Source organism: Cavia porcellus, unplaced genomic scaffold (genome assembly GCF_034190915.1).
Source record: "Cavia porcellus strain 051 isolate PalLab524CR breed Dunkin Hartley unplaced genomic scaffold, mCavPor4.1 scaffold_7, whole genome shotgun sequence".
Classification (NCBI taxonomy): domain Eukaryota; kingdom Metazoa; phylum Chordata; class Mammalia; order Rodentia; family Caviidae; genus Cavia; species Cavia porcellus.
The window spans coordinates 7,132,948-7,145,694 of NW_026947490.1; the positions used below are offsets into that span (position 1 = coordinate 7,132,948).

General features: G+C 44.7%; 1 protein-coding gene across 9 annotated transcripts in view; it reads left to right on the top strand.

The window, feature by feature from the left end:
• Tiam1 (TIAM Rac1 associated GEF 1) overlaps positions 1-12,747 on the top strand; it is a 359,373-nt gene that overhangs the window by 327,244 nt on the left and 19,382 nt on the right. For all 9 annotated transcript variants that reach the window (XM_063252519.1, XM_063252516.1, XM_063252517.1 and 6 more), the window contains 4 exons: positions 3,937-4,116; positions 5,104-5,172; positions 5,449-5,574; positions 7,816-7,924. In XM_063252519.1, the coding sequence (XP_063108589.1) occupies positions 3,937-4,116; positions 5,104-5,172; positions 5,449-5,574; positions 7,816-7,924 (484 nt within the window). The remainder of the gene's footprint in view (positions 1-3,936; positions 4,117-5,103; positions 5,173-5,448; positions 5,575-7,815; positions 7,925-12,747) is intronic.

The following is a 12,747-nucleotide window of genomic DNA, read 5'->3' on the forward strand; positions in this document are numbered from 1 at the left end:
AGTAGAAGTTTGGTCATGGCCTGGGTGGTAAGCAGATTTGAAAGGTGACCTCAATGGGCAAAACCCCTAGTTAAAAGGTTATTCCAGAGAAGCCTGACGTGCCACACTTTCTGAAAGAACACTGGAGGGGGGGGCACGATGTTAATTAAACTCTCAAACTTTATGAAATCTTTTTAAGTTGATTCTTGCAAAGCAGAAATTTAAGAGCCTTTCAAATAAAACCCCTTGACAATAGTTGTATGTATTATAACTTGGTACTACAGTACTTTTTTACTCTTTATTCTAATTCTATGTATTAACAATAGAGATCACATCCATTTGGACTCAGTTCCTGGGGTGCTCCTGAAGTCTGTACCCTGAGACAGTGAGTAGAGTTGCCAGTAGAGATGCAGCCTTTTCTCACTGGCTTAGGAATTTGACTACCAGGAGATGCCTAGGGCTCTAGACTTTCCCACCAGGACCCCAGAGAATTGTAGGCAACCCCTGAAATATGAAGGATAGAGTAGTCCTCCTTAATTGTGAGGGTTACATTCTAAGACCCCCAGTGGGTAGTGCCATGTTTATTCTTATATATATGTACCTGTGATAAACGTTATAGATTAGACAGAGTAAGAGATTAACCACTGTTAACAAAATAGAACATTTATAACATTGTAAAGTATAACTATACTGTACTATGATATAAGCCATATGAGTGTAGTCCCTCTCTATTGAATGACCAAGACAAACACTGTGGAACCTCAGTTCATGAATGCTTTTGTGTGTGAACACTTTGGTTTGCAAACAGAAGCATTTAGCACAATTTTGTTTATACTTGGGAATTCTGTATTGGCCGACAGGCATGATCACGACCATCTTGAATGTAAACATGGCCATTTTTTCCAGAATCATAAAGTGAATTAAGTTTGTGAACCAAAGTCCCACCATATATTTTCTGACTGCAGGTAACTGAAACCTTACAAAGTAATACTGCAGGTTGAGGGGAGAAACTATAAACCAGAACTGGATGTGGGGGTCTGCATCACCCAGTGCCGGGGGAGGGGAGGAGGAAGTAGCTTAGTGGAAAGCACTGGAAACCTGTGCACCCCAGCCCACGGGGGTGCTCATGCTGCGGGCACTGCACCTCCGAGGTAGTAGACTTCACACAGGCCGGGTCAGCTCCCAGCTGACACTTGCTCATTTTACTGAGATGTCAAAAAATAGTAACACACCAGCATGATGAGAATTGAAGGCACAAGGGGAGGAACCTTTTTGGAATTCCTGTCATGGATATGTGTGGGGACCCACATTTTTAACTTTTCCCTTGTGTGACATCGAGAGATGTGCTTGACACAGGCATCCCATGGACAGTATATCTAAGTAGTAGCAGTGTGGTTATGTAAACACACTTCAGGGAAGGTGTGTTGGTCACGAGTAGCGGTATCACTGTTGATTTGCATGAGGGACAGAAAGCTGGGGTTACAGAAGGACCCTTTAGAAAAGTACTGTGTGAGCAAAGGCATCAGTTGTACCTTTGTTTTATTAGGGTCCTGGGCTGGGTATCAAATGCAAGCAGAAAAGGAGAGTTCGAATTAAGGTGAAGAACAGGGCAGTTCGTTGTTGATTGTTATCAGCATCTGTCCATAGGATTTTCATTTTACTCAGTGTACTTTTTTCCTCATCACAACTGTTTATAATGAGTTCATTATGTACTGTGCTTATCTTTGGCTCATCAAAAGGATGCTTGAATGTTTTGCTGAAATGAGTATATTTATTCCTTCTTAATCTTTAAAATGCAGCCTTACTGGACTCTCTATCCTGCAATGCTGCTGAGTTATTAAAATCGTACCCTAACTAAATAAAACCATCACTAGTGTCCACTAAAATGAGCTTAAATGAGTTAAAAACACATACTTTCTCTTTTTTTAGCAGCCTTATTTTGAGATATGATTTATATACCGTACGAGGCAGCTCATTTGGGTGAATTTTTCCAGTCACCTAAGGGAAAACTCTGTGGGGATATTCAGTGTCTGAAACACATAGTTATGTAGAAAACATTAAATAGCACCACTGACAGGTGAGTTACCAGGGTTAGTGCCAGCAGTGAATAAGCCACAGTGATTATATGATAATTTGAATTAAGTATATGGATTTGGGTCTTGGGTCTGCTCTTCCGTAGCATGATTCTGCTGCCAGACCATCCTTGTTAGGCTCTGATTTCCTTCCCTGTTTCTGTCTTTATCCTCTTTTGCATATGCTAACTAGGGGAAGCGTCCTCAATGCTGGCTGCTTCTCTGGCCCACATGCAGTGCTGACCTTGGTGTGCAGCTCTGTGCCCCAGATACTGCTTTGGGAAAGATTCTCATGTTCTTCCCAGGCTACACAGAAGGAATTCTTACCCACACCAGTATCTACTTGGAAATGTGGACTTTGTGCCTAGGGTTGACTTAGAGGATCCAAGCAGGGACAAGAGCATGAAGACAGCCACTGTCCTTCATCTAAAATTTATACTGAGGTGTTTTTGGGGCAAATAAGCTAGAGTTTGTGCTACAAAAAAGCTTCTGGAGAATTCTAGGAAGAGCCTTTTAAAATAATGATAGCTTACACATCCCACCACAGAGATTCTGATGGAAATGATTTAAAGTGTGCACTGGGCATTGGGATGTTTAAAAATTTCTCAGGTAGCTGGGCGTGGTGGTGCACACCTGCAATCCCAGCACTTGGGAGGCTGAAGCAGGAGGATCCCTATGAGTTTGAGGTCAGCCCGGGCTACATGCTGAGGCCTTGTCTCAAAACAAACGAACGAAACAAAACAAGCTCCAGGTAATTCTCATGTGCTCCAATGCAGAAAACTGATAGATACCACTGGTTCTGAAGAACAGTTGTACCTTACTCAGTGGGCTAGAATTTCAGAATCCAGAATTTGAATAGGATAACAACATTTTGGAGAGCCTGCCAAAAATGATCCTTGATCATCCCCCATGGAATTTGAGTGGAGACAGAGCAGAGACCTTTTCAGAGCCTGTCCCTCAAGAGCATAGGAAACATTTCTGTCTATGGAGAATCTGGAGAGGAAATTCTTTACTTCTTCAGTGTGTGAGAACTGTTGCAATCTGGAGAGTTGCCTGTCTCAGTGTTGGTTTGTAGTGGAGACAAGAAGACATTGCCCTGCCATATTCCAAATAAGTAGATGGAAGGACTCTGACAGTTAACTGCAGTCTGTGTGAATATGGTTAACTTCTCTGTCAGGCTCCCCGGGGGTTTACCCATTTCTTGTGGCATGGTTAAGACCACAGGGTTTGGGGTAGGCATGGCAACAGACACCTGTAATCACACCACTTGGGGATGCTGAGGCAGGAGAATCATAAGTTCAAGTGCAGCTTGGCTAACTTGACAACTTAGTGACTTTACAAAATTCTTTGTCGAGATTTTAAAAATGGTGGTGGTGGAGGGGTACTGGGAATGTAGCTCACTGTGAAGATCCTGGGTTCATTTCCCAGGACTTAAAAACAACACAACAAAACCAAAACCAGGCTTTGGTCTGAGCAGGAAGCTCAGTGGTAGAGTGACTGCCTCTCCTGCCAGTCCTCAGCACTGCCCTGCTCTCCCTCCCTAAAACAAACAGCAGGTTTTGAGACCAGACTGTTTGGTTCAAGTCCTCACTCTGCCAATAACTCTGTGCCATTTTAGGTGAAGGTCTTAAGCTCTCTGGGCTTGTTTGGAAGTGATAATAACCCTTCCTCACCAACCCCCGACGTGCCCTGATGTGACCTAGCACTTGCTATGACAGTGGTTTTGAGCATTGTTGGCCTCTCAGAGGAGCGGAACGACTTGGGGAGCGGACGTAATTTGTACCTGACTGTCTGCCGAGCAGGCAGAGTGCCTTGCAGAGAGACAGGAAGGGACATCACCACTGAGGGCTAACACCTGCCTTGCCTTTCCCGCTGTCCTCCCAAGAGTACAGAGCAGGTGGCCGTGTTTTGCCGCAGTTTGCACGAGATGAACCCTTCTGACTCCAGCCCGTCCCCTCCGGATGCCACGGGGCCTCAGCTGGCCACCATGAGACAGCTGTCAGACGCGGACAAGCTGCGCAAGGTCATTTGCGAGCTTCTGGAGACTGAGCGCACCTATGTGAAAGTAGGTCTCTATTTCCTGGGCCCCTCCTGCTGTGTCTGCTCTGCTCGACTCACAGCAGTGTTTGGGTGTGGGGCTGAGAGTATCCAGCCCTCGTTTTTGGAATCGGGCTTTTATTCCAAGTGTTAAGATCCCCTCTTCCAGTCTTGGGGGATGAGACGATGCAGGCCTATAATACCAGCACTTTGGGAGGCTGAACCACGAGGATCACAAGCTTGAGTTCATCCTGGCCAACTTAGTTAACTTCGCAAGATGCTGTCTGAAAAAGAACATAAAGAAGGGCTAAAGATGTAGCTCAGTGTGAGGACCTGCTTAGTCCCCAGTACAATAGCTAACCTAGCAAGCTTTAAAAAGTTAAGAAAGCATATCAATTTTTATAGCAATTCATTGCTACATATGTAACTTATGCAGGAATTTATATCTACCTATCTAGTTGACTTAGTGAGTGGAATATAGTGACTACTAAGCAGCTTTCCAATCTTCCTAACTATACACAAAGCTGAATCGAATACTGGGAACATCTGAAACCCCGCCTTCCTTCTCTAACTGGAGTTGAGGTGGGAGGCTGTCCAGCCTGTTCTCTCTGTATTATTGCTTGCCCTGATGTTGACCAGTGTTCCCTACATGAAAGGATTGTGATGTCTTTTTAATTATCTATATTTTAGTCTTCAAGTCAGGGCTGAGCAAATTATGGCCCTCAGGCTGAAGCCAGCCTGCTGCCCATTCTGCTGGAGCCTGGTGTCACTTCCGATACCAGCGTCCCCATCTGCTCTAGGATGCAACAAGGTGCGGTGGGGTCACTGTGGCCATGTGGCTTGCAGAGTCTGAGATGTTGACCGAACAAGCAGTCTTGTTCCTACATGAATAATTACTGTGTTGTTAGTGTTTGGAACATAATCTGCTCTCTCTTTTTTTTTTTTTTCTCCCCTCCTTGAGGTTTGTTGTGCAGACTTTCTTGGTGTGCTAATGAGGTGTCCTTTGAACTTTTAGGACTTAAACTGTCTCATGGAGAGATACCTGAAGCCCCTTCAAAAGGAGCCTTTCCTCACCCAGGATGAGGTATGATGGGCGTGGCCTCACCTTGGTGAGGGTCACACTGCACACTCACTGCCTTGCTGCTAAAGAGGAAGGAAGGGGGACACGTGTAATCCTGAAAGCACCTTGAACCCAAGGATTTGTAACAAATGGGTCAGATATTGCCTGTAAGCTTTGGCATGCACCGGGAGAATGAGACTGTGCCATCCTTTGGCACTAGGCTTCTTACCCTAACCGATCAGTACTGTTTCTAAACACTTAGGAAAGATAGGGTGGGTACAGTTCTTTTTCATTTTTCAGCTTGATGTGCTCTTTGGAAACCTAACGGAAATGGTGGAGTTTCAAGTCGAGTTCCTTAAAACTCTAGAAGATGGAGTTAGGCTGGTACCTGATCTGGAAAAACTTGAGAAAGTCGACCAATTTAAGGTCAGTCTTAATGTCACAGGTGCGGCTCCCTCCTGGACAGAGTGGAATTCCCCAGTGGCCCATGGTGGGGGCCTTGTGCTGTTTTCCAGGGGCTGCTTGGTGGGGCGGTTACTAGAGGCAGTCAGAGTGGGCTCGTCTTGCTTGTGTGGATCAGGAGAGACTGACACCATCTACTTGCATTAAATTGGTTCATCTGCTGGCTTCTACTCTGGAACATGTGCCAGCCTTGACCTTCTGTTTTGTTTATGAGCGAGCCTTTAATAAATTAGCTATTAGCAGATTAAAATAGCACTTCTGTTCTCCCAGTAAACAAATTAGTGTGTCCGTTCTGGGGAAGTTCTCTGGCTGGTAATGCATATGTATCATTATCCAGGAGGGGGGCAGTCCACTAGCACACGGTGTCCTTGCAGCCTTAATGAGGATTTATGAGCAGTGCCTTAGTGAGTATGCTCATGGTTTAATCCCTCTGTCCTGGTTGGTTTGCCTTTATTGCAGAGATTTCCTATTTCGAACTTCCAGCTGACAAAACACATTGATTCATGCATTGGCCTCATGCACGTTTAAACAGATTAATAACACATAATTGACATATTATGCAGTGCATATATTTAAAGTATAGTGTTTCATGAATTATACACAGATGTCTCCATAAAACCATCAATACAACACGGCCAGGCCTGTGAATTGAGTCATCCCCCTACGAGTCTCTTCCTGTGTCTGCGATTTTTCTCTCCTGCTTTTTACTTCCTCCTACCTGCAGGCATCTGTATTCTGCCTCCTGTTACCAATAGATATGTTCAAATGCATGAGTTTGGATAGAATTTGTGTTGGGAATTAACAGTGCCCACCAGCTTGTGGGAGGCCTTCTGAACTCTAGAGATGATAGCACTGGGGAAATGTGTTTGTGTTTATGTGTCCCCCAAGATCCAGCTTTAAAGCCAGAAGACTGAATGGATCCTTAGTGTTTTATCTGTGGATGATGTATAGTAAGTGCATATATACTCTAAATAAATAAATGTACATACTAAATGTGTGTGCATGTAAAAATGCTACACATATGTATATATACTATATAACATATGAATGTTTTATATAATAATACATATATTTGTTATGCACAGTCATGTCTATTGAGTTAAAGCTGGGCATGATGGTACATGCTTGTCATTCTAGCTCTTGGGAGGCTGAGGCAGGATCATCATGAGCTTGAAGCCACCTGGGGCTACCTTGTGAGATTCTGTCTCAAAGTAAACAAATGAATGCCATTAGTGTGGCCAGAAGGCCTTTGTCATACAGAGAGCATTTTCTTCCACTGCTTTTTGTGCTTAATCCTTGAGGGAGGCTTGAAGGATAATGATCTCTTCTCACAGACTTAGATGTCTCCTGCTGATGCCCTTCTGAGTAGAAGGGTTGGGAAAGTAGAATATGTAGGAAGAAGATGTAGATTTTTGATACTAATTATGCTGATTATGTTGGTCTGAAGCAAACTTTGTTTTGATCGCACACACTCAGACCTTACTGTGTAGTCGATCAGCTGCATGGTGAGGACCCAGTTTATCACTCCCTCCAAAACCTTAACTGTTTGCTTGGACCTAACTTTTAATCCATGCCTAAATGTCCAGAGCTCCTGTCTGAACAAGACTAGAGTGATGGAGGGATGTGAACTCATGAAGAATGTTTTCCTGAGGCTCATTCCCTCATTTGTATAACATATGTGTGATGGAAACTGTCCCATGTCAAATGTGGTCAAGTCTGTCCTCTGGGTGCAGGCCTCCAGTCTGAAGAGATGGCGCCTAATTCCCACAGTTGGGCACATTTCTTGGTTGAACAGCACATGTTCTTCTCTGCTCCTGCAAGGAAAAGGGATAGAGCAGGTCTGGGAGAGAACAGATGCAGTGACCAGTGTTTTTCACTTTTGAAAATGTGAGCATTTCCTACTTTTACTTGGCTTGTTGTGTCTGTGTCCCAGCAGAAATCCATGCGAGAATTGAGGAGATGTTGGTCTTTTGCAAAGTGTATTTTTTTTCATCAACACTCCAAGCCTCCCAGAGAGGTCATTGGAAGAGATAGGGCTGGGAAACCATGGGCAGCACCACTGTAAACACCTATGGCAGAGAAAGGCGGACAGGCAGCGATGCCGCTCTGTGCGGAGGGGAGGAAGCCCTATGTCCCCTGCTGCACCAGAGATGCCTCTAGCTGGGGAGGAAGATGAACCACTGTGCCTTTTCTCATTCTCTCCAGAAAGTGCTGTTCTCTCTGGGGGGATCCTTTCTGTACTACGCTGACCGCTTCAAGCTCTACAGTGCCTTCTGCGCCAGCCACACGAAAGTCCCCAAGGTCCTGGTCAAAGGTGAGTCCCCCTGAGATGGTGGCAGACCCAGGTGCCAGTTCACATTTATGTTTCTGATTATGGTTGCTGGTCTTGAGAAGAAGCCTGGGAGGCATCATTGTGCTAGAAAGAGATTCCAGCAAGCTGCAGATACTAGTAATGAGCAGTGACAGACATTAGTGTATTAACCATTGTATCAGTTTCCTTGTAATGAATGCTTTGACTTGGTCATTCTGGGACAGCATTGATAGGTCATTTTGTAGTTTTATTTAAAAAAATCCCTGCTTTATGCTTGTTTTTCATTAATAAAGTCAAGCTAGTTCTCTTAACCTACCACACTTCAAATACCTTTTGGAGGAGTCTCTTCTTTCTTTTGCCTATTTTTGTCCCTAGGTGTATGATAACTGCTAATGACATCACGACTAAAGTGGTTTCAATTATACACTAAAAATTGCTCTAGTTGGGGGCTGGGGATTTAGCTTAGCGGCATAAGCACCTGCCTTGCAAGGAGGCAGTCGTGAGTTTGATCCCCGGTACCGGTAAAAATGAAAAAAAAAAAAAAATTGCTCTAGTTACAGTTATTTTTTACACAGAACAAAGTAGAATTTTTGTGTTGCCAAGATACTTTTCCTTTTATATCTGTGCCTTCTTTGGTGGTGCTAAGGATCAAACCGAAGGCCATGCTAGGCAAATGCTCTGCCACTGAGCTGCACCCCCAGCCCTGACACTTTCTTAAATTTGTAAGGAGATGGTGAAACATCCTGAGAGTCCCCAGAAAGCAACTGTGTTTCCATAGAGTTGGTGATAGGCAGAGTTGATCACATGAGAGCAAAAAGTAGAATTATTGTTGTCAGAGGCTGGGAAGGTGCAAGATAAGGAAAAGGTTGGTTAGTAGGTTAAAAAAGAAAATTACGGGGGCTGGGGATATGGCTCGGCGGAATCACACCTGCCTGGCAAGTGCGAGGTTGAGTTTGATTCCTGGTACCAAAAATAAATAAATACATTTTTAAAAATGAAAGAAAAGTACAATTAGAAGCCGGGTGTGATGGTGCATGCCTGCCATCCCAGCACTTTGTAGGCTGTGGGCAAGTTTGAGCCCAGCCTAGGCAATTTAATGAGTAACCAAAAACCTGCCCAACTAAAAAAGGGCTGGTGTCTGAGTTTCTTTGCTCATTGCTGAGGTGAAATACTTGACACCCACAAGTGAAAGAAGGGAAGGTGTACTCCAGCTTAGTGTGTAGAGGTTTCAGTCTGTAGTTGTCTGGCTGCAAGGCAGGATGTCATGGCAGAGGGGCATCTCAGAGGAGAAGCTGTTCACAGCAAGCTGCAGCAGCAGCAGCAAACCTGCCTTCCTTCTCTCCTCTTATACTCCATGTAGGCCACAAGTCTGTGGAGTGGTGCCATCTACACGCAGGTGGGGGGCTCCCCTTAGCCACCCCTTAATGCCAGTATCGCACCCTTAATCCACATGCATACACCCTAAGCCATTCACCTTCAAAACTCCCCATCTATGACCACATGATGCTTTGGGGGGCATCTGGACACACGCCACGACAGCTGAGCATGTCGGTGAGTGTGAAGGTCCCGGGCTCAGCGCCACCATAAAATAATAAATAAAAATGTTTCCCACTAGAAGAAATCAGTTTAGTATTCTATAGTACAGTAGGGTGACTACAATGAAGAGTAATACAACACGTTTTAAAATAACAGGAAGAATATCGTGCCTGCTCCTGAAACAGAGAAATGATAAACGAAGTGATAGATATGCTGATTACTCTGACGGGATCATTACATCTTGTGTATATTCATTGAAATATCACAGTGCACCCACTCACGAATGTGTCTAGTCGTTATCTATCTAGTTTAAAAATTCCATTTCTGTTGAAGCAAAAGGTTTTCATGAGTCAATGTAATACATAATATATATGAATAATCCAGTAATATAAAGATACCCCTCCCCGCCAAAAGTATTACAGAAACATTTTCTTTGTAAACTGTAGAATCAGTAGACAGTTTGGTTTCAAAGAATCTCTGGAAATCAGGCTGTTACTTCTTAGCGTTTTGCTGTGGCTGCCAAGTAAACATCTGCTAATCAAGTCCCTTGATATGTAAATAATTTCCATGTGTTATGCTTGTGTTTGCTGCCAAAGAGAACTAGCTCAACTTAATTTAAAACCTATTAGAGGAAATATTAATATTATATGGGCCTCTGGGTAATAAAAGAGCCTGTCCCAGAAAATGGTAGACTTAATGCTAGCTCAGTCTGTGTAACAGGATTCTAGAAAGATCCTTGTCCTGCTGTGGGACCTTAACCACATTTTCATGTGTGCTGCCTTGGTCATATGGCTCTATGTGTAGGTTTCTTTGAAAACTTTTATTAACTGCTGCTTGTTATCACATTGTTAAAGTAACTGTTTTAGAGAACTTTGCTCCATGTGAAATTATGTAACCATTACATTTCTTCCAGCAGTTTAGTGTTTTTTAAAAATTACTCAGTTAAATTAAATTCTACTCTGATCGCTTTTTCTTAATTCAAGAACATTATTTTTTTGCACCTGAAAAATCTTACATTAATGTTTAAAATGATCCCTTGAAACAGCAGGTGTGACCCACATTTTCCTAATCGCCAAATGAGCCAAGAGTGTGAAGAGATTTCGAGAACACATCTGGGTTCCTGACAGACTCACAGCTGGGTTCAATGGGGCAGTATCCTGCACACCCTGAGTGCTGTGAGGTGTACTCTGTGAGCTCAAGTCCCACACCAGACTTTGGACTTGAGGGCTGGTGGTGTGCGGGGTGGGGTTCCTAGGCTTCTTCTTGATGTGGTGGAAGCCACAGCTTCCAAGTGCGTTGGCTCTGTGCCTGGTGTGTAAGCCAATGGGCCGCTCACTCGAAATGGCCTTTTCCTTCAGGGCTTTCTTTGAGAGGAGCAGAAGCCGCCTGGACTCAGGGAGTCTGATTCCTTTTGATAGGATTTAAAAACAGTGAAAAGATTATCATTTCTTAAGGTCTTCCCCCATGATCACTTTTTTAAAAAACTGAATAAAAACAGAAGAATCACTTTGCAATTTCATGATGTCCTAGTATAATATCCTTGGAGTTGTTAGCTTACACTTCTAAACCCTGGTGATGGGGAGGGAGGGGAACACACACACACACACACACACACACACACACACACACACTTAAATATATGCCTTCTGGGGTTTTAAAAAATTGTTATTCATTTATTCAAGGGCTGTCTCAGTTCCTCCGACATGCAGATGCTGTTATAAAATGCACTGAATCCCTAGAGAGCAGCATTTAATTTCTAATAGGCAAAGTCACCTAGATGAATATGTAGATTCTGAATGTGAAGAACGAGTTTGTTCAGAATGTTGATCGTGTTTGCTTTTCAGTTCACCCTAACAGATACAACTCTGGAAGAGCCAGATAGAAGGGTGGCATAGGGCACAGTACAGGTGAGGGGGCGGGAAGCCTATGCACTGCTCTGGGCAGGTCGCCCTGCCAGCACCAGCATGGATGTATCAAGCGTCCACTGTCACGGTCCCTTAGGTGGATCTTTCCCTCTCTTCCCAGCATTGCTTTGTACCTGGAAGGGACTAGCCGTGTTTCTGGTCATCTAATGGTAGATTCTTCTCTGCTGGCCTGGGGCCCCAGCTCCCCAGGGCCCAGCTGGGACACAGATGAGAGCAAAGCTGGTGAGGAAAGTGCTGCCAGAGCTCAGCTCGGGTCCCCACCCTGTGGATGCTAACTGCTCACCAAGGCAATACTGAGTTGACATTGAACAGATCCCGAGGGAGATCAGCTCCGCCCCACATGCCCACAGCTGTTAGGGTCTGCTGCTTCCGTGTTTTCCTGATGGTGTTCCAAAGAGGGTCTTCCAGTGGTGAAATGCGCAGAACCTTAGGAAAGCTGGGGTACGGCATGTTTAACATACAGACTTTGCTGTTATTCAGAGGTGGCTAGGCAGGTGGATCAGAAGGTTGCCAAGGCTTGTCCCTCACAGTTCCCAGGGCAAGGGCTTCCCCCAGGGGAAGCTGCAAGGTCCATCAGAAGGCTGAGGAGTATAGCAGAAAGTGGACAGGAGCCTTCCTATAGCTTGTGGTGAGCGATGAGTGGGGCTGAAACCCAGGTCCACCATTTCTGGCTTGGATAATTTCTGCAAGCTCTCAGATCTAGTAGATGCTAAGATGTGTCATGCCAGGTCCCAGAGTGATGGGGACAGGAGAAAGTGACAGTATCAGAGGCTCATAGAGGAGGTGGCCTCGTGTGGGGACTCTGAATTGATGCTTGCAGGCAAGTCCTTTACTGCTTTTAGGAACTGACTCGTCCTGGGAGGAGTCTCCCCAGGCTCGTTAAGTCAGGACCCACATGTCAAAACATCAGCACAAAATGGTTTGCATATTATAAGGAGGAGAAACAGCAACCCCTAAACACCTGAACCCCTGCCCCCCTCCTTCTTGTGAAGGGGGCTACTTGGAATTAGCACATGTGAGTGGGGCAGTGCAAAGGGAACCACCTGACGGTCTATCTGTCTTGGTTACTTTTATCTCATTGCTGAGACAAAATATTTGACACCCAAAATGAAGGAAGGAAAGATTTATGTAGTTCACATTTTGTGACAGTTTCAGTCCATAATCAGCTGGCTCCAAGGCAGGGTGGCATGGCAGGGTGGCGGCAGTTCATGGTGTGGAAGACAGCAAAGGCAACAGAGCAAAAAGGGAGGAGCATGGAGAGAAGACTGTTTCTGTCCCTTATATTGAATGTAGGCCACACTTGGGTGCCGCACTCATACCCATAATCCCAGCACTGGACCATGAGTCATCACAAACTCAAGAAGT